Source organism: Microsporum canis, genomic scaffold, assembly GCF_000151145.1.
Source record: "Microsporum canis CBS 113480 supercont1.8 genomic scaffold, whole genome shotgun sequence".
NCBI lineage: Eukaryota > Fungi > Ascomycota > Eurotiomycetes > Onygenales > Arthrodermataceae > Microsporum > Microsporum canis.
In genome coordinates this window covers 1,246,916-1,270,517 of record NW_003299162.1, presented here as the reverse complement: position 1 = coordinate 1,270,517, position 23,602 = coordinate 1,246,916, and the positions used below count along the sequence as shown (strand labels likewise).

General features: G+C 51.8%; 12 protein-coding genes across 12 annotated transcripts in view; 7 read left to right on the top strand and 5 right to left on the bottom strand.

The window, feature by feature from the left end:
• Window positions 1-928: 928 nt before the first annotated feature.
• MCYG_08423 (pantothenate transporter) lies at window positions 929-3,097 on the top strand (the record flags this gene model as incomplete). The annotated part of the gene is made up of 6 exons (XM_002843294.1): window positions 929-1,051; window positions 1,133-1,236; window positions 1,294-1,648; window positions 1,714-2,391; window positions 2,452-2,587; window positions 2,955-3,097. The coding sequence occupies 6 exons, from the start codon at window positions 929-931 to the stop codon at window positions 3,095-3,097; spliced, it is 1,539 nt and encodes a 512-aa protein (XP_002843340.1).
• Window positions 3,098-3,718: 621 nt separating this feature from the next.
• On the bottom strand, window positions 3,719-5,914 carry MCYG_08422 (conserved hypothetical protein; the record flags this gene model as incomplete). Its single annotated transcript, XM_002843293.1, has 1 exon — window positions 3,719-5,914. One exon carries the CDS (start codon window positions 5,912-5,914, stop codon window positions 3,719-3,721), a length of 2,196 nt encoding a protein of 731 aa, XP_002843339.1.
• Window positions 5,915-6,461: 547 nt separating this feature from the next.
• On the top strand, window positions 6,462-7,266 carry MCYG_08421 (conserved hypothetical protein; the record flags this gene model as incomplete). Its single annotated transcript, XM_002843292.1, has 2 exons — window positions 6,462-6,953; window positions 6,985-7,266. The coding sequence occupies 2 exons, from the start codon at window positions 6,462-6,464 to the stop codon at window positions 7,264-7,266; spliced, it is 774 nt and encodes a 257-aa protein (XP_002843338.1).
• A 127-nt stretch (window positions 7,267-7,393) lies between these two features.
• On the top strand, window positions 7,394-8,512 carry MCYG_08420 (conserved hypothetical protein; the record flags this gene model as incomplete). Its single annotated transcript, XM_002843291.1, has 6 exons — window positions 7,394-7,426; window positions 7,461-7,504; window positions 7,539-7,647; window positions 7,678-7,946; window positions 7,984-8,301; window positions 8,371-8,512. The coding sequence occupies 6 exons, from the start codon at window positions 7,394-7,396 to the stop codon at window positions 8,510-8,512; spliced, it is 915 nt and encodes a 304-aa protein (XP_002843337.1).
• A 27-nt stretch (window positions 8,513-8,539) lies between these two features.
• On the top strand, window positions 8,540-11,639 carry MCYG_08419 (conserved hypothetical protein; the record flags this gene model as incomplete). Its single annotated transcript, XM_002843290.1, has 3 exons — window positions 8,540-8,749; window positions 8,944-9,206; window positions 9,242-11,639. The coding sequence occupies 3 exons, from the start codon at window positions 8,540-8,542 to the stop codon at window positions 11,637-11,639; spliced, it is 2,871 nt and encodes a 956-aa protein (XP_002843336.1).
• A 1,373-nt stretch (window positions 11,640-13,012) lies between these two features.
• On the top strand, window positions 13,013-14,016 carry MCYG_08418 (SCO2; the record flags this gene model as incomplete). Its single annotated transcript, XM_002843289.1, has 3 exons — window positions 13,013-13,447; window positions 13,511-13,835; window positions 13,898-14,016. The coding sequence occupies 3 exons, from the start codon at window positions 13,013-13,015 to the stop codon at window positions 14,014-14,016; spliced, it is 879 nt and encodes a 292-aa protein (XP_002843335.1).
• A 72-nt stretch (window positions 14,017-14,088) lies between these two features.
• On the bottom strand, window positions 14,089-14,604 carry MCYG_08417 (molybdopterin synthase large subunit CnxH; the record flags this gene model as incomplete). The annotated part of the gene is made up of 1 exon (XM_002843288.1): window positions 14,089-14,604. The coding sequence occupies one exon, from the start codon at window positions 14,602-14,604 to the stop codon at window positions 14,089-14,091; it is 516 nt and encodes a 171-aa protein (XP_002843334.1).
• Window positions 14,605-14,862: 258 nt separating this feature from the next.
• On the top strand, window positions 14,863-16,229 carry MCYG_08416 (protein kinase domain-containing protein; the record flags this gene model as incomplete). The annotated part of the gene is made up of 2 exons (XM_002843287.1): window positions 14,863-15,403; window positions 15,454-16,229. The coding sequence occupies 2 exons, from the start codon at window positions 14,863-14,865 to the stop codon at window positions 16,227-16,229; spliced, it is 1,317 nt and encodes a 438-aa protein (XP_002843333.1).
• An 876-nt stretch (window positions 16,230-17,105) lies between these two features.
• Window positions 17,106-18,780, bottom strand: MCYG_08415 (sulphite efflux pump protein; the record flags this gene model as incomplete). Its single annotated transcript, XM_002843286.1, has 5 exons — window positions 17,106-17,192; window positions 17,253-17,492; window positions 17,560-17,896; window positions 17,955-18,323; window positions 18,399-18,780. 5 exons carry the CDS (start codon window positions 18,749-18,751, stop codon window positions 17,106-17,108), a joined length of 1,386 nt encoding a protein of 461 aa, XP_002843332.1.
• A 1,004-nt stretch (window positions 18,781-19,784) lies between these two features.
• MCYG_08414 (uncharacterized protein) lies at window positions 19,785-20,377 on the bottom strand (the record flags this gene model as incomplete). Its single annotated transcript, XM_002843285.1, has 2 exons — window positions 19,785-20,142; window positions 20,319-20,377. 2 exons carry the CDS (start codon window positions 20,375-20,377, stop codon window positions 19,785-19,787), a joined length of 417 nt encoding a protein of 138 aa, XP_002843331.1.
• A 1,436-nt stretch (window positions 20,378-21,813) lies between these two features.
• Window positions 21,814-22,593, top strand: MCYG_08413 (conserved hypothetical protein; the record flags this gene model as incomplete). Its single annotated transcript, XM_002843284.1, has 2 exons — window positions 21,814-22,323; window positions 22,582-22,593. The coding sequence occupies 2 exons, from the start codon at window positions 21,814-21,816 to the stop codon at window positions 22,591-22,593; spliced, it is 522 nt and encodes a 173-aa protein (XP_002843330.1).
• Window positions 22,594-22,618: 25 nt separating this feature from the next.
• Window positions 22,619-23,602, bottom strand: part of MCYG_08412 (RNA-binding protein) — a gene marked incomplete at both ends in the record, with an annotated part of 2,791 nt that continues 1,807 nt past the window's right edge. The window contains one exon of the mRNA XM_002843283.1: window positions 22,619-23,569. Within this exon, the coding sequence (XP_002843329.1) occupies window positions 22,619-23,569 (951 nt within the window). The remainder of the gene's footprint in view (window positions 23,570-23,602) is intronic.

Below are 23,602 nucleotides of genomic sequence, written 5' to 3'. Positions count from 1 at the left end.
TTGTTTAAATATATAGCAGTAATAATTGTCATACCCACATCGCTTTGCAAACACCAAATCTGAACTCCATCATACCAATCTCCCAAACACGTAGGAGAAATGTTCAATGCCTTTAAATTATGTCATCTTATATAATCATCAACACATTACCACAGTACCAATATAATATCCATTGGACATTAGGCCTTTTGTCTATGCCTTTGTCCCTGTAGACGTAGTTACTATGTAGTGTCTGGTAGAAAGTCCCGACCTTAGCTTACATAATTCAGAGTGATATCACGTGATCTTTTGGTTCCCGAGGTCTTTTCAAACGTCCATCTCGTTTCTTGTTACAACAACGTCCATCTACTGCATTTACTGCTCGAAACTCTTCCCATCCGTATTCGACACATCGTATAGGCAGTTTAGTCCTGCCCATGAGCCTTCTTAGTGACTAGCTACACTGTCCAATACCGTTGACAAGGAGCTACCGCATCGTACCGGGTGCCAATCTTCGTTGCGCTGCAGTCTCCTTCTTTCCCAGTCTATCGGTCTTGTACAATGCGATCAAGCAGGCTTTTGACACCGGATCCTGACACAGAATGAATCCTGAGCATAAAGTAATATCTTTAAATGGGTGTTTGTTAGACAACAATCGATGACGAGCTACAGACCCAACTCCGGCGCTGGGCTTCGTGTCTTCTTTGCCCTCGGCTAAATCAAGAGGAGAAGACGGTGCCAGGCTTGGCCCTCTAGCCGGCAAGCTTGCCTGTACCACCGAGTCATTGAGAGATACGGATTTTCCGGTTGCCTCTACGAAGGCAGCCGTTAGGTACAGAAGATCGGGGAGAGCCACCGTATGAGAAGTGCGCTGATTTACTAACCCCCCCCCCCCCCCCCCCCCGACCTTTTCTCTATACACTGCAAGAGGGAACATACAGAGGCTAGGATGGTGAGAAGATTCGCTGCCTATCTTCGTGGCCCCGAAGGCAGGCCAGGTGAGGCCCGTCTCTTGCGGAAACTGGACTTCTTCATCCTCACCTTTTGCTGTCTGATGTATTTTGCAAACTATGTGAGTCTTCCGTTGACAGCACAAGTACAAAATAAGTACAAAATATAATACCTGTATGAGAAAACCTGACGGTGCAGACAGTTGGATCGAAACAACTTGGCTAATGCCTATGTCTCGGGGATGAAAGAAGAGCTGCACTTCCATGGGAACCAGTTCAATCTCATCAATACCATCTTCACTGTTGGGTACGTGTCCATCTACCACACGGCCAACGGCACAATGTAGCTGACAGCAACGGATAGATACGTGCTCGGCCAGGTCCCTTCTAACCTGGCCCTCTACCATCTTAAACCCCGATACTTCCTGCCAGGCATGATGGTCGTATGGGGAGGACTCACCATGGCCACTGCCGCTGTCCACAACCCTCAGGGCATCATGGCCATCCGCTTCTTCCTCGGCCTGGCCGAGTCGTCTACCTTTGTAGGAACCCACTACATATTGGGTTCGTGGTACACGGAGCGAGAGCTGGGTAAGCGATCCGGCATCTTCACTGCATCAGGTCTAGCAGGGACCATGTTTGGCGGCTTCATCCAGACAGGAATTAACTCCTCCTTGCATATGAAGGCCGGCATGTCCGGCTGGAGGTGGCTGTTTATCGTATGTTTCCTCGCCTTTCCAACTCCTCACAGCCTACATGGACGAAGTGTTTACGCGCCGTATAGATCGACGGGCTCATCACCATCCCGATTGCTGTTTATGGCTTCTTTCTGTTCCCCGATACGCCCAGGACGACCCATGCCCCTTATCTCACGGCAGCGGAAAAGGCTCTCGCCATAGACCGCCTCCCGACCCGCGACGTGGCGCGAACGAAGATCGACTTTGCCTTTGCAAAGCGTGTCTTCTCGACCTGGCATCTATACGGCTTTGTCGTGCTCTGGGTCATCGCAGGCGAGACCGAGTCCTTCTCCACCAACTCTTTGCTCGCCTTGTACATGAAATCGCACCCCACCATCAAGTTCAGCGTGGCCCAGAACAACAACTATCCCTCTGGTATTCCCGCCGTAGGCATCGTATCAACCCTCTTCTGGGCCACCCTGACCGACTTCCTCGGTGGGAAGCGTTATCTAGTCGGTTACTGGATCGCCATCACTGGGGTGGTCACCTCTGCCATGATCCTCGCGCCTGGTTCGTCGACGGCCACCGTCTTTGCGGCCTACTATTGGGCCGGCTCGGTGTACGCCTGCCAGGCCACCTTCTTCGCCTGGGCAAACGATGTGATGCGGTACAAGGATGACGCCTGGCGCAGCATCGTCATCGCAGGCATGAACATGGGCAGCAATATCATCAACGCTTGGTGGAGCATTGTCTTTTATCCCGCCAGTGACGCCCCTTATTTCCGGGTATGACCTGTTTCTCACCTGTTTACCATATTAGTTATAATCGTTACTAATCTATGGCAGTCTGGTATGTATGCTATGATCGCATGCTCGATTGCAATGGCGATATGGACCGGGTTTGTGGTGTTCATGGCCTGGCGAGAGGGGAAGCGGGCTGTGGACTGCGAGACACAGGCAGAGAAACAGGCATGCGACCAGAGTAAGGCGGGCTAGAGATATGGATACATATACTCTCGTCTTCGTCCTTACTGTTAAGTCTATCCCCAGCTCTGGACGTATAATCCTATTATCGATTTGCTCACCACTATCGTCATCGTCATAATTGTCATCATTCATATATTTCCATACACAACGCTCTCGGACCTCTATCTTTGACAATATTTTCATACCATGGTAAAGACAAGGCGGGCGAAGATGTATCCTTTAACCCCTGTATCTATACTTGATCCCCTGAAGAGACCAAAAACAAAGTATGGGCTTTCCAATTACTACTTTTGCCATACCTTCCCAGCAGTTATCCGTAAGATTAGTGTAAGCAGAGTATGGGATGATAGAAGGTGAGTGAGGTTGGAAGGTTGAAGATGTCATGGTACCCAGCACCGATATCCTTAAACTCAGAGATGCTCTAGTCAATGACAACATATCTCTGGGCTTCAGGCATAATAGTGGTACTCTGTACCTGCTGAGTGCCGGGTATCTTGACGCGTAGATGCTTTTTATCGAGAGTATTGGTGGTATGTTGCCAGTAGCGGATTGTGATGGTCAAATCCAGTGGTTGTTCACTGATCTTTGCCACTACAGATAAAATGGTAGAGGCCCAGGTGCGTAGGTTATCGGACGGGATATAAAACAGAGGGCGAGCTTAGATTATATCTAAATCTCAGGGGTGTCGTTACTTCGAGATCATAGAAACCTGACAAAGGGTCGGGTTCTTGTAAGATAAACGAGTATCTTTGCCATCAGGTCTGGCAGCACACGAAGAATCATGATAGCATGGCCAGCAACACTTGCGGCCTTGTTATATTTACATACCAGTACCTTGCCATCATACAAGAAAATGTTGCCCATTAATTGCCTGTGTTTGTCAGCATTAATGCGCAATGGTTCTGTTTCGCGCATGGGCATGCTGGCAGTGACCAGAACGCAAATTGCTAGATTTCTGATGAAGTCGTCGCAAAGAAATAGGGTGGTCGGCACAATATTATAGAAAAACACGGAAAAGGGGAGAGAAAAGGTGTGGGAAAAGAGATCATCCCAGTAATCATAAGTTCGATAGAATAGTTAAAGCGCCGAACGAGTCAGAATCGTTGTAATGATGCGGGACTATGGCTCAGCACTCCGATGGCAGTATCTCACGCAGACTGGCTCTAGCTCTCTTCCCAGTACCACTCCTCTTGACGTCGTCAGCCGAATGCTTCAAGGATTTAGTCTTCCCATTTCTCGTGGGAAGGATGAGCCTCGAGCGATGAAAATCGATTATCAAAACCTTCTGGAGCTCCGAATTCCATAGCATGTTGCTGTCCCTTAAATCACCATGGACCACGCCAAGATTGAGGAGCTGTCTTCTGGAGCGCTTAATGTGGCCAGCTAGCTCCTTGGTATACTCAACCTGATCTATTTCCTGTCCTCCCCAGCCCATGAGCAGCATATGCCTAATCGAGCCCGCGCCGTGCACATGGTATGTCATCTTCATATCAATAGGGCCGAGAAAAACTGGGACAGCAGACCCCTGGACCGTGTAGAGGACGCGATATACTTCCGTTTCACGCCGTACCTCATCCCAGCGGAGGTCGGTTGTTCCCTTTCCAACGACTGTGTAGCCATACTCGCGACAGGTGACTTTGAAGGGCTGTCCATATCCACCACGGAAGCCGAATGGTGTGCAGTTATGGTTTAAATCCTTATCCAACTGCTGGTTTATGAGGCGGACTAGATGGTCGGCACTGATTGGGTGACGGTCAGAACTATCATTGCCTTGTCTGTGCTGGTCGATATTTGGACAGTTACTGTCGAGGTTGGCTCCGCGCTGGAGGCCGAGCAAGCACTGCTGAGTGCAGAATTCTGCAGTATGCTGGTATCGCTGCTGGTGGCGATGGCCTCTCTGGCCCGCCCCTCCCGACCGATGCGACTCCTGCTGTTGGCTGGACGACGATGAAGACGCTGTGAGATCACTCAAATTTCGCTTTCGTCCAAGGGCGGCATGCTGGGGATCTCGGTCGGGATCGTGATCAGAGTCAGGGTCTGTGAACTGATTTGTAGCAGTGTCCTGAGGGGCGCAACGGGCTTGAGACCGAGTGATGGGTCGATGGTCGTTTTCCGTAAAAGAACTAGTCGGAGAGGGCACGTATTCCGAGCCAGGTGGGGTTTGGCGAAGCTCCTCCTCCGGTATCTCCGCTAGTATGGTGTTAAAATCAATGTTCCATGTATGTAGACCCTGGGATATCTCATTTCGTTGGTTTTGGTCTAGGGGCGCGGACCTGCAGCTTATCAGACAAATGCAGAGCACGCGAGCGATAGAGGTCCACGGGAGTGAATCGCCAGGTTTGACGTCCTGGTTAGGGACACAGAAGTGGTAGTAGAGCGTCTCTGGGGTTCTGTAGTCTATGTAGAGCAGAATATAGGCTAGCCCGTTGGTGATGTACGAGTATTCCAGGCCCTCGGTGATCATAACATGGTATTCCTGGACTAGAACAGATGCTGATATCCGCTCAGCGTTATACACCAACTTTTCATCTGTATCTGTTGGGATAGTAGGTCGCTGGACGACCTCCTCCCAGAGGTTCATCGGCCGCAGACCTGCGCAGAGGTACTCAACCTGCAACTTATGAGGCGGCTTGTACTCAACAGTAGTAAGCAGGGTTGCATTGCCGTCTCTAATCTGGTGGATGCAGAACTGGTCTGGGATGGGGCGGCGTCGGCCTGCCCTGTTGGCTCTCTCCTCTTCATCGATGTCACTGGGGTGGTTTTCAAACATGACCCCTTCCCCCAGATCAAAGGCGGCCCGGGCGGCCGGTCTCCGACACAGCTCAGTAATGATATCCTCAACATGCAACTCTACAGTGAGCCGCTCAGAGAACTCCAGGTCCTTCTCGCTGGCAAGCGGCCGCGATCTCCGCCCGGTGTATTCGAGCATGGCCAGGGAAGAAAAGAGCCTGTCTGGCTGGAGGTGGTGGTAGACAGCCCGGTACAGGTTGGCCAACGTCTCGTCGCAGTCTGTCCAGCGCCGAAGGAAGGTTGGACAGAACTTGTTGGTTGGCGCAGGAATGCCCCCCTTGGTGGCGCGCTGCGGGTCTTGGACGCATATCGGCAGAGAGAGCAGGCGATGGCACTCCCGGAGGAACTCATCAAGGGACGTTTTCTGGTGGTGCTCCTGGTCTTGTCGTAGTTGTTCTTCTGCCTGGGCTTGCCGTTCTTCTGCCTGGGCTTGCCGTTCTTCTGCCTGGAGCCGTTGTTCTCTTTCTCGGTTTGCTCGCTCTTCCGCCTGTAGTAAGAGAGCCTTGTAGTCCACAGAATCGTCAGAAGCCATCGCGAAGCAATGATCAGAGAAGTAGTCGTTTGTCAATAGAGCGAAGAAGAGGGGATGAGAGTCGTTGTCCCAGCTATGAAAACGCCAGAACCCCCGCTAGTCGCCAGGCTACCATCTTACCGGCACACCATACAGGGTTCCAGGGTAAAAAAAGCAAACATGGCTTCATTGAAGCAGCGAGAAGTGATGGAGAGAGAGAAAAACCGTCAAGATGTTGATGGTTGAAGTTGAAGTTGAAGTTGCTGCCTGCGATAGTATAATCAGCTTCTATTGGCTTAATATTCATATAATCTAGTGCAGTCAGCCAATAATAACCTTGATTATAGCTACCTATTCTTTTTTCTAATTGGCTAATTTTGCATTGTAAAGCTTCTGAGGTAATCATCACGTGATATATCGGCGCGGAATAATTTTATACCATAATTACACGTGAATAGTATATATTAGGTAATATGAAGCCAGAAGAGGAAGGAAGATGAACGAGAATAAAAAAGAAGAACAACGACTTACTGACTTACAACGAGAGATAAGAGAGAGAGAGAGAGAGATGCCTATGGCAGAGACGCGCCCAGACTTGGCCGATGTCTTTGACTCGTCTGACTCGCCGACGGAGGAGGTATCGGTATTATCAGACCTGCCCTCACTGCGCCGGCAGCATGCAACGGCCGGGTACCGCGACGGTGTGGCGGCGGCCAAGGGCGAGCACGTCCAGCGAGGGTTCGACAGAGGCTTCCCCATCGGTGCTGAGCTGGGCATCCGGGTTGGCGTGGTCCTGGGCGTGCTGGAGGGTCTGGTGAAGGCTCTGTCTGGCGGTGCTGCTACTGCTGCCGTTGCCGATGGGGAGCAGTCTGCTAGCCTGGACAGCGTGAAAACCCTTTACGAAGCAGCAAAGAAGGAACTGGCTATCGAAAGGGTCTTTAGCCTGGAGACAAAGGATCGAGATGCTGAAAAGAAGGCGGCAGAAGATGTCGATGAGGATGATCCCTGTGTGCGGCTCGGACAAGTTGGCGACACGGCGGTTACACGGTGGGAGGATAGGGTCCGGATATTGCTCGCAGAACTGCACTAAGGCTTACCCTACCGTCGCATCTGTCGAACCGCCAGTCTATCTTGTCGACGTGGATATCTATCCAAAAGAGGAGTATAACAGGATGCAGTACTGTACTACTCACCCTCTCCACCATCTATCCCCGGCCATCCAGCAGGAGCATCAAGACCAAAGCTGCAGTCCAAGTATGAAGTCCTACCCAAGGTCCTACTACGCTCGTCCAACCAGTGATATTGTCGCACTGCATGTTCACTGCCAGAAGGAACAGAAAGGCCATATCTGTGGCGTCCATCTAAGACAATAAACATAGGCAAAAGACAGCACTTAAGAAACAACACCATGTAGAAGTGTGTCTATTAACTAAATACCAGCCATGTACTCTGTATACTTGCATGAACATCGCCAAATTAGCGTCTTGGTAGTGCTTTGGGATGACATTCAAGATCTTTTGCTCTTTCGATCTTGCAGGGATGAATATTTTCTATCTTGATATGCAAGTTTGATCCCCTCACTCACACACGCGGGCTGCAGACACCATCTATGTACTGCTTCACGTTAAGGATTGCTTCTTGCGAGCGGAGCAGTTAATACCAGACACATAGGGATGGGCCTATGGCAAATGTCGAGAATGGCTGATCCGCTCGGCGTCACTGCCCAGCAGTCGATGGGAAGAGTTTGCGCAGAAGCCAAAGATTGGATCCTCGACTGAACCAAGCTGAAGTTCAAGAAGGGCGATATCAATGAGTTCACACGATCGCTGGGTGCAAGTCGACCATCTCAGTCGGTCTCGGCATCATCACCTTGTCGATTACACCTACATCTACATCTACACGGTGCTGACGGCGTGTACAGGCGTACATCGACTAAAGTGTCCTCTCAGTTCCTTCAAGAGCTCGACCAGAAGATCAAGGACAGAGAGTTCCTACCGAAGACCCCTCTACAACGGATAGACGGCAGATGGGCTCAGATGCTGCCCGAGAAGGAGTAACCTGGACCTCAAGGGCGAGAGAGGTGTGACCAGACAGCGTCTTCGTGTCTGCGAAGACGCAAGGCCATTACATAGAGTCCTCACGCGTCGACAGTCATACCTGCTACGGGATCCGCCCCAGGATGCCGTCGAAGACGGTGACGACGACGCCTTTGAAGCGCAGGTGCTGACCCGCCAGGCTAGATACAGACAAGGTCTATGTCCTATTAGCTCCAGAATGCCTTTACCAATTTCGCGGAGATCATTGGCGTCCTCCAGCTCGAGGCCACCGTACGAGACCAGGGCGTCTTCCAACGAGGCACGAAAGCGAGGCGAGGGGTGGCGCAACCGACTCAGGGGGGATACGAAAGAGTAGAACTTGGTTCCATATACGGAGGACGAAGTTCATTTTATGCATTCCTCTGGTGTAGACGGACGGAGCTCTGGTCAGGCAGTGTATATATATACCCAAGAAGATGGTCTGTTGTTTAATGTGCGTCCTTACCATCCGACTATATATATTTATGGCTATACCATGCTTTTACCCCGTGCAGGTCTCTATCCTCTGGGCCGTACCATGTAGTTCTATGTACTCCGTAAGGTATGATGTATGCTGGCTGGTCCACAGTGGCGCATCTCTTGTGCCAGCGCATCGAGCAAGGAAGACGAAGTTCCAGTTAAATGCGAGCTACTGTCGGTCATTACATCGTATATTAATCAGTTACCCTCTGTTAATATCAGTTACAGCCAGTATCCTGTTATCCTGTTACTGTTATCCTGTTCTACTGTTACTGTTCTTATACCGTCGATGCCGGTAGAAGTTGAAGCTGAAGAAGACAAGATGAGAAGAAGAAATAAATAACCTGCAAGAGCATCAATATTTAATCTCTTTTTGCTCCGTACATCTTTTGATCTCGACTTGAACCAGCCATCTTTTTTTTTTTTTTTTTTTTTTTTTTTTTTTTTCAATTCTGTTCTTCTGCTCTTCAACGCTGCGATTTGACCAGCCACCAGCAAGGGAGAAGCGCCCGAGACGGCCTCACCTTTTTTTTTTCTCTGCCAGAAGTCAAGGGAGAAGAAGAAGAAGAAGACTTGGGCATCGTCTTTTCTTCTTCTCGTCTTCTCTTCTTCTTATTCTGCTTTTTCAGGCTATTCTTGGTTTTTCGTGCTGGGCGTCTGACTTGTTCGCCTTGCCAGCCACATCACCACCAGCTGCACCACCAGCAACACCCACAGCTACAGCTACAGCTACGTCTGCTCCTACACCTGCAACCACGGCGTAGAGAAGACCAATTGACTGAGACGCCGATAGTCATCGTGTCTTCACGTTGATTTCCTCTCTGCAGTCCGTCTTTCCCGCCGTGTCGCCCTCAGCTTCCACCCGCCCTGACGAGACCAACGACCTTCACGACCAGGCTACGATACCGCCAGCTCCCACCCGCCAGCCCAAGCAGCGTCTGCGTCGCCACCAGAGACGTGCTGCCCTGCTCGAGTCCGCCGACCAGAGACAGGGGCAAGCACAGCGTCAGCAGAGACAGCAGCGGAGGCAGCCATTTGCCTCTATAGACCACAGGCTCGCCCCAAAGGATACCCAGGACACCAAGGACACCCAGAAGGACGGACAGAGAGTCACCGAGGACTCACAGAAGAACAGAGAGAGAGACACTGGGGACCCACGGCGGGAGAGTTGGCAGGGCACTGCGTCGTACTGGCCCGCGCATAACGTCAGGGTCTCCGCCAGCACCGCCTCTGCCATCCTCTGGGTGCTCGAAGAAGCCATCCGGACTCCTTTCCCCTTCACCGCTGACCTGGCCGAGCTCAACGCGTCCATGTCGGAGCTCTTCGAGGGGGACGTCGCCAACGGCCATAGCCAGCACCACCCTCACCATCATCACAATGGCGTTGTCAGGACGGGCCAGCCGCAGCAGCAGTCCCTAGCTGTTCCTTCGTCTTCTTCTGCTGCTGCTGCTTCTCACCCGGCCAGTGGTGTCCGCACTCCAACCGACATCATGAGACGGCGGCGGGAGAGGGAACGGGCACAGCTCAAGGCCGAGCAGGAGGCCAAGATGAGAGAAGAGCAGCTGCAGAAACAGGCCCAGGCACAGGCACTGGAGCAGGCACAAGCAGAACGTACTACCCAAGTTGAACAGACATCCAGAAGACCAGACGTCACAGTATCGTCTCACGAACCTGGCCCACGACAGGGCGGCAGACAGGAGACTGTCCGTCTCGTCCCAGAAGACCAGGCGAAGCCAACCAGACAACGGTCAAATATCTCACAGGCAGCCAAGATGGCTGGAAATTCACAGCAGCAGCAGCAGCAGCAACAGCAGCAACAGCAACAAACAGACAAACCACAGGCCAGTCAGTCCGGAACTGGAGTCCACCAGCAGTCTCGAGGCAAAGCGGCATTCCCACACGCCTTTGAACGCTGGGAGATGCTGTCGTCCCACTGGGAAGGCCTGACGAGCTACTGGATCCGCCGCCTGGAGCAGAACAACGAAGAGCTCAGCAAGGATCCGCTCAGCCAGCAGATGTCACGGCAAGTGACCGACCTCTCTGCTGCCGGTGCCAATCTCTTTCACGCCGTTGTCGAGCTGCAGCGTCTCCGAGCCTCGTCCGAACGCAAGTTCCAGCGCTGGTTCTTCGACACCCGCGCCGAACAGGAACGGGCCCAGGAGGTGCGCGCAGAGCTCGAACGCATGCTCAACGCCGAACGCCAGGCTCGCGCCGATGCGGTGGCCGCCCTGAAGCAGTCCGAGAGCGACAAGGCCAAGGCCCAGGAGCTGGCCAGGGAGGTCCGGCGGGAGCTGCAGATATCTCGAGATGAGGCACGCCGGGCCTGGGAAGAGCTCGGCCGCAGAGAGCAGGAGGAGCGTGACCGTACCGTCTCTCTCAGGAATGGAGAGCCCACCATCGTCGGAGGCGTCCAGGTCGTCCCCATGCTGCAATCCGTCCCCAGCAGACACACCAGCACCGCCAACCGGCCCCCGACCAGAGAAGGTCCCTATCCGGGAGGCCCTAGCGGAACGTCCATGGGCGGCCAGTCGCAGCAGCAGCAGCGCCCTTTGCTGGAGACGACGGAGTCGACTGCTGGATATGACAGCCACGATACCGACCCCTTCATCGAATCCCACAATCCCCCTTTTGCTCCCGAAGCGCCACACCCTCCCCAGCAGGCTACCTCCCAGGCGCCCCGACAGTCTCCCGGTCGAGCACAGGCAGAGCCAGGAGGCCGCAGCCACCACTTCTACCAGCACGACAGCCAGACCATTCATGGAACTCCATCCGCCCATGCAGGTGCCGACGTGGACTCAGAAGATGACCACACACCTACTAGCACCGGTGCCACTGCGGCCGGTGGTACTACCGGCACCACTCTCGCAGGCTCCGACGACCGCCAGCTTTCCTACCCTCGCGCCATATCTGATGACAGCGACGACTACAACACCGAACCCTTTGACAACTACGTGAGCTATGGTTCCGGACCCCATACCTCTCCCGGTACAAGCGCTGCAGATGACACCCATATTGGATACCCTGCTCCCGCCGACTACAGTGGATCCGGATGGGGGGTCGGCGGTACTGGATGGGATTCGGTCACGCCCCGGCATCGACATCCAACCCGGCTCAGCGACGTGTTGGAAGAAGACGAGCGAAGCCGTACCAGTCCCAGCCGCGCCAGCCAGGCCAGCCGAACCATGCAGTAGCCACTCTTAACGCCCTTTTCATGTCCATCTCCTATGTTCAATTTCATATGTTGGTTTCCTATATCCCTTCCATATGTCCGTTTCATATGTCAGTCTAATGCCCTTAAAAAAAGACCTCCTAATACGTCCTAATACGCTCCAGAATGACCATCCGTTGCTACCTAATATCCTAGGAGTCCGGCGTTTTCCTCTCTTATTCTTCCTTGTCCTTTTCAATGTCTACTTGACCTCCTCTTCGCTAGAAACCCCTGTTTTCCTCCCGGTATACCAACCACCACTGCCCTCTCTTCCTCCTCCTTCTCTCTGCCGCTCTCTCTCTCTCTCTGCATACTTTTGCTGTGCGTCCACGTCTCCTCAACTGCACCAGATATTCATACTCAGCTATCTACTTATTTACTGGAGATATTGGCGCTCCAGACTGCCAGATGATGGAACCTCTTCTCGTTCAGCATAGCATACCATAGATAGGCATGAATTGCATTACTTGGGGATCTTCAGCCAACCTTTCCGTAACCATCTACTCTATTCTCTTTATATTCATCTTCTCGTCTTCTCATCTTCTTATATGTTCGTGTCTTCTCGAAGGCTGTTGGAGAACACGTGACTGCAGCCTCAGGGCTGCAAGACACAACGGAGCAGCAAAACAATACTTATTACTATTCTTCTCCTTCTTCATTATACTCCTATGCAGTCAAAGACTATGAGGAGTTCACTACCTAGATTAGTCTAATTTAGCTGTCTATAGCCGAATTTCAATATTAGGGGCTAAGTCCTACTATCCATCATAGATAAACAATTTAGACATATTAGCTAACCTCTTTTATAGAGAGTTAGTTTATTTATAATAGGAAATATAATAGAGATCGATGTTTAGAGAAAGGAAAGAAGTAGAGAGAAGGTGTAATGGCCGTATGCCGGCAGCGATGATACAGCATATACCACTCGACCAAAAGATCATACACAGTGATGACGTTCGTCATCTCTGGTCGCTGCACTGCTTATATGCTTGATGTTGGAATGTCACGTGATGTGGGCTTGGTGGGCGCACATGCTGCGTGGCATGAGAGGCGCCTAGTAAAATAATACTTTAATAACTAAATAAATATAGGAGAAGTAATAAATAGATAGAAGATTTAGAGGCTATACTACGGCTATTTATCTATAGAGAATAGAGGGCCGTCGGCCGACTAGTTCCAACATGTCTTCATCTTCATGCTGATTACGTAAGACTTCGGCAGAACATCGGCCCGTATAATCTCACGTGATATGTCAGCTTTCAACTTGAAAAGAAACAAACAAGAAGGATAAAGGAAGAAGAGAAGAAGAGAAGAAGAGAAGAAGAGAAGAAGAGAAGAAGAGAAGAAGAAGAGAAGATGGCGTCTATGTCTATGTCGTCGACTCTCTTACGGTCCCTACGAGGGGTTCAGTGCAAGCCCTGCCAAATCAAACACCTCCCACTGTCACAGACGAGACAGTCTCTACTACGGCCGTCACCGTTGAGCAGATACGCCCATCCGGACAGACGCAATGCCTTCTCTACCTCTGAGGTGCGGCCAGCTAAGACAATTGAACAGCTAAAGGCCCGCTCGTCCACCGGCCCGTTCTCGTGGAAGTCGGCGTCGCTCTTCGTGCTCACGGGAGCTGGCATGATTGTATATTTCCAGTACGAAAAGGCGCGGCTGGAGCGAGAGAGGATAGTAGAGATGAGCAAGGGCGTTGGGAAACCCCGTGTGGGCGGCCCGTTCGTGCTAAAGGACCTCAACGGAGAGACCTTCACTGAGGAGAATCTCAAGGGGAGATACAGCTTCGTAGGTCATGCATCTCAAAAAAGGCACAATTAAGGTCATATATAGACTGACGGAGAGAGATAGGTCTATTTTGGGTTCACACACTGCCCCGACATCTGCCCTGACGAGCTGGACAAGATGGCAGAGATCATCGACGAGGTGAAGGCCAGGTCGAACGGACAGGAGGTGATGCGGCCGGTGTTTATCACCTGTGATCCGGCACGGGACAGCCCAGAGGTGCTGCGGGCGTACCTAAAGGAGTTCCATAAGGACATCATCGGCCTGACGGGCACGTACGAGCAGGTCAAAGACGTCTGTCGACAGTACCGGGTCTACTTTAGCACTCCGCAGAACATCAAGCCCGGCGAGGACTACCTGGTCGACCACAGCATATACTTTTACTTGATGGGTGAGTATCAGCTCTGGAAACTTATTATTGGCAGAGAAAGACTAACGTACACTGCCTTGCAGACCCTGAAGGTGACTTTGTCGAGTGCATTGGGCGGCAGGACACCCCTCAAACAGCCTCGAAGGTGATTCTGGACCATATTGGAGACTGGAAGAGGGCCGGCAAGCCGCTTGACGTATAAGTAGCAGACAAAAGAAACAGACATCTCCTGTATAATAGAATGTAATAACATATACAATAAACATTATCCAGACTATTCAGCCGGGTTGCCATCAGCGTCCCGGTCTCGGTTGGCCCTCCATTCGGCAGGCAAGCCGTCCGCAAAGTCTTCTCTCTTCCATATCTCGACCTTCTCCTTGCACTTCTCGAGAATCTCCTCCGCCGCACGCCACGCCGGCCCTCGATGTGCCGCACTCACTGCAACGGCGATGCTCTCCTCCCCCACGGCCACCTCGCCCAGTCTGTGGGCGATACTCACTCCCACCAAGCCGTGTTTCCCCGCAGCCTCTTCGGCGACGGCCATCATCGTGGCCAGGGCCATGGGCGCATAGCTCGAGTACGCTAACCGCGTAACCGGCCTGTCCGCAAAGGAGGACCGCGTCGTGCCCAGGAAGAGGACGTTGGCGCCGGCATGAGGCGACCGGACGTGGGCTGTATACTCTGAGGGCGCCAGAGGGCTGTAGGTCAGCTCGACCCGGATGTTGGACTTGGGATGTGCCAGGCGCTGCGGGAAGTTGGCTGGGTCGAGATGTGCTGGTGTCCCTTCCATTTGCTATTGATTTGTATCTTCTGTCTGTAGGTAATGTATATGTTATTATTATTATTATCCGTCGTTCTCGGCGGTCATCGGTGCGATAACATTGGTAACTATAGTGGAAGATGGTACTTGGTAACGCATAACTTCAACATCCTAGACGGCATCACCAATGCTAGGATAGAAGCCAGTCCAGATATTCTACCCAACACCGCTCAGTGAGCCAAGTCCAGGGGATGTATATAAAGATGCTATCTCACTGCCGTCTTTTGCATGCATCGAATCGAAGGCTGTCTACTATTCTTCATACTCGAAAGCTCTCCCAGACACTCTACCAAAGCAGACGCCGTCACATATAGATGGATCGAAGATGTGGAGGAGCTGGAAAGATATCAACCTGGTGGCTATCATCCTGTGAGTATCGGGGATGTGCTTGCGGGTCGATATCAAATTGAGCATAAACTAGGCCATGGAGGTTTCTCTACCATCTGGCTTGCAAGAGACATCAGATACAAGAAGGGCTACGTTGCTCTCAAAATCAACACTGCGGACTCGTCGTCTCAGGAGCCTGAAGTCTTGCTCGCCCTAGCACAGTCAGACCATCCATGCCGTGCCATGATACCCCTGATTCGGGACCAGTTCGAGCTCGAAGGACCAAATGGATCTCACAGGTGTTTCGTCACATCACCAGCTCGCTGCAGTCTGGACGACGCTCAAGACTCTGACTGCTTTCCCCTAGAGACCGCTCGTGTTTTGGTTGCTCAGTCCCTTATGGTCGTTGCTTATATCCATTCCCGGGGGTTTGTTCATGGAGGTAGTGCCCGTATATATCGACTCTACAGTGCCACAGCTAACAGAATATAGATATCCATCCCGGGAATATTCTACTTCGCCTACCATCGACCTTTGATGAACTCTCCATTGATCAGCTCAATGCAAAATTTGGTCAGCCACGCAAGGAAAAGGTTGTTCGCACCGATGGGATGCCTCTCCCTTCTAATGTGCCCCCGTTCGGAGTCGTGCCCGTTTGGATAGGGAAGCATGCGAATATGGTTACACCCAGTGAGGCTCGTCTCCTTCTCAACGACTTTGGGGAAGCCTTTTTAGAATCTCAACGGCGACCTGGAAAAGAGCGTCGTTCTCCCCTTAGTTTTCGACCCCCGGAGACGTGGTTCGAGCCGGAGAGACCTCTATCATACTCCTCTGATATCTGGAGCCTTGCATGCTCTATATGGCCCATGCTCGGACTACAGTCTCTTTTCAGCAGCTTTCTCGCAACTCGAGATGATATCCTCTCCCAGCATGTCGATACTCTTGGGCTGCCCTCATTCCCGTCTAGCTGGTGGAACGAGTGGGAAGCTCGCCATGGCTATTTTGAACCCGGGTCAGGACAATCAAACTTAACTTCTCGAGACATTCGACCATCACTTGAACGCGCATTTGAGGAGAAGATCCAAGCCTGGCGACGAAGGGTACGGATGGGTGAGTTTGACCAAGACGAGGCGACAGCCATCCTTGCCATGCTCCGTGGGATGCTTGTCTTCGCTCCGGACGAGCGAGCAACAGCCAAGTCACTCTTAGCGTCTCAATGGATGTTGAACTGGGGGTATCCAGCGTTGGACAGAGCCAGGCTCGTCTAAATGATATACTATGTACCGTCTACCAAGCCGGCTCATACAACATATAATATACCTGATATAGATTTTGACTTACCCAGATATTAAGGCTAGCGGACCTCGCCTATCATGAGGTCTCTTTACATAGTTGAATACACTCTCAGTACGAGCTTTATCAACGAGGCAGGCAGCGGCAGTGAGATCGGGAAGTAGAAGTGTGTCTGGCGATGCGCTGAGAGGAAGAAGAGGCCAATTGGGGGACGGCGGGACGAGAGGCCTGCGGTTCCGCCAGCCGCCTCTTGGCCTTATGCCCATGGATGGCGCTCTTAGGCTCACCGAGTTCTTCAGCTTTCTTTTTCCAGCTTTTATAAGGCGGGGTTTTCCTCTGAAGCTGTGGTGCTGTTGATATGAAGTTGTTGATATATTATCACGTTGTTTATTTGATGTTGTTACTGTTGAGATACAAGGTCTACGGCGATAGAGATATCGCCGTAGATGAGATACCAGATACCAGACTGAAGAGTGATAATGTTGATATTAATGCTCGCTGTCTATAATCCTGTTGAAGAACCACAAGTCGGTACCGCGTTGCGCATGATTAAGATAAGAAGATGAAACAGAAGATGACCTCAAGACCGGAAGATCAGACAAAAGAACGAAAAGAAGCGAAGAAGTATGGCAAGGTGTATCCCGAAGTATGGTATATGTGCGAGTCGGAGCCGGTGAACTATGTGCAGGAGATGAAACTGGGAGGGTTGTTTTTTGTGGCGAGAAAGGAGATGAAAAAAGAGAGATGGATGAGAAGGTAAGAGAGGCCTGGCCTCTTCTTGTCCGACAGCATCGAGCGTGAAGGTCCGAAAAGAGGTCATGTATCAGGCGTTTATCGTCGAAGGGGAGAGTCTATTTGAAAAGTTCTTTGGTGCATGATTTATATACCGTCAAGGCAAATACCATCACCCACATGGCAGCGACAACAATCGAGAAGAACTATTCCTGGGTTAGTATTGTATTCTTTCTTTTCTTCATATGGACGGAAATGAGACTCACAGTTCCAAGCACGTCAAAGACGACAGAGTTGAACTCCTTGCCCATCTGTGTGGTGGCTGTGGTGAAGACACCGAGCGGGAAAGTGAACGCCCACCAGCCGATGTTGAAGTAGAACTTGCCGCGGGTGAAACTGGCCAAGGCAAACCACAGCCAGATCAGGCCGAAACCCCACATGATCATGGCGATGAAGGCGCCCATGACATAGAAGATCTCACCGGCAATGGGAGCGAGGAAGTCAAGCTACAGAACAGAGAGTCAGAACAGGTTTTGAGACGTTACAAGGAATTCACTGAGCGAGCATGCTTACTCTTGGGAAGACACGCCTGGCAACGACGCCGAGCTGCATCAAACCGAAGCCACCCTGGCCGAGAGGGCCGATGGGTAGCAGGGCACTGACGATGGCGGCTCTGGGCACCAGCTTGTGCAGAGCGAGACGCTGGAAGTAGATGACGAGGATGACCATGGCAAGCGGAACGGCGGATCCCCACATCACGTAGCAGACGAGGATGGTGATGAGAGCGTGGGTGTCATTCTTGAGCGCATCGGCGACAACTCCTCCAGAGGCGGCCGCGACAACGGGAGCCACGATGGGGAGCAACCAGGCGGCCGTCATGGTCTCGAGCGAAGAGGTATGTTTAGTCATTCTTCTTCCGTTAGCTTCATGTACCTATAATATATTGTATAATAATGAGGGTGACCTACAGCATAAAGGGGACAAAGTAGCAGATGGCGATTGATACGGTGGCATCAACCCACCACAGGCCCCAGGCGAATCTGGCAGCCCAGTCGCCCCATACAGGTACACAAATGAAGATGATGCAGTTAATGATCGTGGCGAAACCCATGGGGAAGGTTCCAAGAAGCATAGAATGGGCGGGATGAGCGAGCATGGCCTTGAACTTTTCCGGCCAGAGAGCATATCGGGTGATCGAGATGGTGAGAAAGAAAAAGAAGATGATTACGTTGAGGACGAAGAGGACGACGGCGATGTAGTGAAGCCCGGGAAACTGGTATGGCAGGTTCTGGAGCAGAATGGCTGTGATACCTGTGCCCATGTTTACGGAGAACCATCTATCTCTCGTCAGCTTGACATTCTCTGCACGCAACAGACAGATCAACTGCAGCAGCAACAGCAGAATAACTCACCCTGGATGGAAGTTGGAGATGGCGATCCAGTCATCTCTCCTGCGAGCCTTCTCGCCGGCCTCCTCGATGTTCTGAAAGCCGGATCCGGACGGCATGGCTGTGACCTGAAGCTCTTCGTTATCCGGGGCGACTGTTCTCTCCGACTCTCTGCTTCTGCTACGCCCTCGATCTTGCCTGCCAGAGGAAGGATCTTGTGAAGCGAGTGATAAATGAGCGTGTAGGTCTTTGGTGTGGTTGAACGAGAGTCGGTGGTCGTCAAGGGGGGAGCGCGGCTTGATAACATCGGAGGAGGAGGAGGAGGAAGAGACCGCTGTTATTATGGGACTGGTGACTGGGGTCGTTTCGATGGCCATCTTTGCCGAAGGCAGTGGCGGCCGAGTGAAAACTCTCCAGGGACAAGGAGTCAAGTCTCTCTCTGTCTGACTGTCTCTCTGTCTCTCTCTCTAATTCACTGTCAGGCCGGTAGTCCGTCGCAAGAGAAAGGGCAGTATAAGGTATGGGTGATCGGCCGTTTCAGGTGGGTAGGGTGATGAAATGAGACGACCTGGGATCCTTGGGTTGGCGTGAGGGCTAGTTGAAACGTTAGCTGTCGACGTTGACAGTGATATATCGTTGTGTATGAGTATGTGTGTGTGTGTGTATATGTCGAAAGAGAGAGAGAAAGAGAAGAAGAAGTTGGTGAGGGATGGCAGAGTATATGAAGGTCCTTGTCTCGGACGACGATGCTCTTCTCTTCCCCCTTCGGCGAACCAGGCGCAGCGATTCACATCCCAACATAAGGCCAAAAGCAGGATCGGACCGTTCTCTGGTTCTGGTTCGCCGTGGAGGATCCTTTCTTTGCTTTCTTTTCCCTCTTTGCCCGTTTTTTTCTTTTTTCTTCATGCCTATTTTTTTTTTGTAACTAAAATTACGGGCCCCTGGGGATAGCCAAGGCGCAGCCCGGCGAACTCTGATCGCCATCTCGTTTGGCTTGGTTTGATGTCTTCTTGGGTTGACAGATTGGCAGGAGGGCTCATACAGAGCCAGACGACGACGGGCTCTCCCTCTCGTCTGTTGCTCGTCGTCCCATCGTCCATCAATCTCTTGTCGCCGTACTCAGATGTATTGAGCTGCTGCTTGCTGCCGTACCACAAACAAGGCGCTTCTTCCTTTTTTTTTTTCCACTTTTTTCCTGACCAAAGAAAAACTGCGTCATGGTCGGCGGCCACTGCCGGTGAAGTCGGCCGAGACGCTTTTTTGCTCATGTTCGTCTGGCTTCTGCTTCTTCTGCTTCTTCCTTGCTCGTTCCTCCGCTCTTCTGCTGTCGACGAACTCATCTTAAACCGTCCCTGCCCTCTCCCTGCAAGCCAGTCCAGAACCCAACGCCCTTCTTGGATCCTCGTCCTGTTACATCATCATCCACCGGGCCCTAAAAATCTGTGTCATATTTTCTCTGCCTCTCTGCTTCATCATCTCCGGCTCTTCTCCGGCCAGAACATCTTTTCCCCTCTCTTCTTTCTCTTCTCTCTCTTCCTCGTCTTTACCGTCTTCGTCTTCGTCGTCTTCTTCTGATATCTTTTTCTGCCGGAGATATGTTCCTCGCCGCCTTTCCACGTGGGTGACTAATACGAGAGTCACGTGTTTTGTTCTATTTTTACTCCTTCTGGAAGCCACGTGAAGTGAGCCTAGCTTTAATGGGACTAGCGCTAGTGGGCCTAACACAAACTTCTGCTTTGGGAAGGCCAAGCGAGCCGAGGCTTGATGACTAAACGTTAGTTCTGATAAGATAAAAAGGAAAAACCCCATAAGATATATAAGATCAACAATATTCATGGTTCATAAGACAGAAGAGGATATAGATCGGGATGGTAGAGAGAGAGACAAAGATGTTGACTGACAACATGGCCAAGAGATAGGGTAGAGGAGGAGTCGACGACTCACCTCATGGCTCGTATCCGTGTCTGTCTCCTGAAACAGGCACCACCTCCGGGGCTATGCATGGATCATGGATGGCCACGATACGATCTCCTTTCTGGGACCTGATGAAGTGAAAAAAAAACAGAGGCATCTGAGAAATCTCTTCTTGCCAGAAGACTGCTAAGAATTATTAGTGTCAACTCTTCGCTGTCGATCGCTGCGAGCCGAGCCTTCATCCTGTCATCACCCTTACCCATGCCTGCAGCTGGCCATGCTGAACCTGCAGACCGAGGGATGAACGCATGGCAGGTGTTGTTTTATTTTTTTCCCTTTCTCACCAAGCCAAACATGCGTCCGGCATGCCTTGGAGCGTTCAGAGGGTTGCCGAGCGGCTCGGTCAGGGCCCTCTCGTGCCGAATATCTCTCGTCCCGCCCGTGGAAGTATATACTTCCGACTCCATGTGCATATATGTATATGCATATAACACACAGCTGATGACTATGACAACTCTGGTTGAACATCGCTCTCGACCTTCATGTCAAGGCAATCTCGCCGAAACGATTTGTAAAACCCCCAAGCCACTCTCGGCCCGTACTGCGTTCAGCCTCGTGATATCCGAAACCAACGCTGCACGACCCATCTTAACACAACCAAAAAAAAAAAGTAAAAAGCACTGTCGAAACATCGGATGCTTGGCTTTTGATGCGTCCACCAGCTCGGTTGATAAGAATATAAATGTGCATACAATTGGCGAGTTGCAGCCAGACCGCCTGGGCGATCTGATAGGCAAGTGATGCTGCACGGACGGCGGTGGGAGAAGTATATCTACACTTTCCAGCCTATCGAGTCAAGTCGCTGAATCGGCTATGTACTCTACACAGAGGGGCGTAATTATGGAGTATTGACATCGAAGTATGGACGATGTATATATGTATGCGTTGGTGCACGCTAGTCCAACGTGGCTTTCGTTTAAGTTGCAGCACTGCAGCAGGAGGAACAGCTGAACAGCGTGAATGGCCTGCTGCAAGCCTCGATCTGCATAAACTGATTCGACAGCTGTCCCGTATACGAGACATGAGCTGAGATATGAATAGATCTGTGAGATATGAATAGAAACATTCTCTGCGATGTAGTATCAGCACGGTCACCAGTGTAGCATCCAGTATGGTATCATGTCTCTCGCAGCTCTTGATTCTTCTTGATGGCAATGTTGATGCTGAAATCAAGGCCGAGTTATCTGTAAGTCTGCTGGAGGGTTCTTCTTGATTGCTGTTGATGTTGAAGTTGTCGAGGTGTTGGGCGTTCGCTATGGCGTACGGAAATAATGTACATTTGGGCTTGGCGTTCAGACTTTTTCGTCATCCCAAAAAGGGCAAAACATCGGAAAACGTCAACGTCAACGACCAACCAAGCTAAAAAGATCGCGAGGCACACCAGACCCAGCAGAGACAGAAGATACAGCAGATAATACCCTTCCTCACAGCCACTTTACTGCCTGTCTACCGGTCAATGGCCACCATGGCCCGCGAGACGCCGCAGCCACAGGCAGAACAGCCCCAATCAGCCTCGACGTCAACGGCTTCACCATCAACACAATCCGCATTCTCCCTTCCCACGTCTACAAAACTACTCATAGGCGGCTCAGCCTTCTTTGTCCTGTCGGCCTTCATCACTCGACGCTCTCTCAACCGCCGCAGACTGGCCTCTATGCCGCAATTCTACACTACAGCCTCACATCACAAACCCAAAGTCAGCGCTCCCCTCGAGGCCCTGGAGGCCCTCAACCTCGCAACTCTTAATGTATTGGCCCTGGCCATACTCGGTGTTGGTGCGGGGATGAAAGCCGTTGGATTCGAGACCCTCGACGAGCTACGGCGGATAGTCCGCGGTGGGCTGGGGGCTGACGGCACGGGGAGGACGGAGCAGCAGGTCGAGGAGGACATGGAGGAGTGGGTTGTCTCCGTGCTGAATCGGAAGGCCAGCAAGGAGAGTGCAAAGGAGGCAGAGAAACAAAAGGCACAGGAAGAGGTCCGACAAACCTGGTTGAATGAGCGGGGGAAAGAGAGATGATCAGGGTTGGTCTCTTGATGCCCATGTACGACTAGAAACTTGTATACTACTACTCCATATTATACGAATCCCACCCCTGGACGCATTATATATATAATGGCATTTCCTTTATTATATTAACCATCGAACCATTCACGCTCTTGTATTAACCCTCGAGACATAGCCGTTACTAGACAAAAGACGGCTACAGCCGTCGATGCTAAAACTACCTTATAGTACAACATATGATCATCCTATGTACCATCATACATGGCTAGCCCTGCTCGTTCTTCATCCTTTCGTACCTCTCCCGGGCATGTTCTCTCGTCTTCTCCAGAAACTCGTCATATCTCCCACGGGTGCTCCGTCCAGCTTCCCGTACCGCATCTCCAATCTTTGAACCCTGCGCGCCCAACCCCACGCCCTGCACGTACAAGTCTGTAGGCACTGGTTGTTTCATGCCGGTCCCTTCCGCTCCGAGACCAGAGCCAGCCGACCAGCCCATCTTCCCCAGCAGTGCAGCACCCTTGGACAACGCTGCTGGAGCAGCAGCAGCACTAGCCTGCTCGCCCTCACTCTGGCGGCCAGCTTCAGCCTCTCTCTTCTTGATCTTGGATGAACCAAACACCCGCCGTCGCTCCTTGGCACGGTCGCGATATTCGGTCTGGTCCGTTGGCATTCGCTTCTTTGCCAGCTTGGCCAGTGCCTTGGCCTTCAGTGTCTCGTCTTGCAGGTTCTCACGATGCAGCTGGCTCAGCCGTTCGTGCTGGTGGACGTGGGCCTCCGATTTGAACTCTCTCATGCATAGATAACAACACAGCCGGTTAAGGTCGGCGTAGGACTGCTGTCCTTGCAAATGTGGCTGCTTCTGCTGATGCTGATGCTGCTGAAGTGGTTGGAGCTGTAGTGATGATGGCTGTGACTGTGATTGTGATCGGGCAGCGACCGAACAGGGTTCCTTGGAGTGATCTCCATCGCCCGTCTCGGCGCTGCGTCTATCCAGGCCATGCAACTCCGCATGGCGGTTGCTCCAGAATTGAAGATGTGAGGCCATGGCGATCTTCTTTGTTGCAGAGCCAGCAGCACCCCCTGCGCCCGCATCCCCTTTCTTCCTCTTCTTCTCTTTCTCTCCGTCCCTGCCATGGGTCGCTGCCCTGGCAGGCTTCTGTGTGGAGTTCCCCTGCACTTTGCTCCGCTCGTGGCGCCGTCGTGCAGTTGAGTTCCGCTGGCATAAGCATCCTCCGTCCCAGTAAGCTAG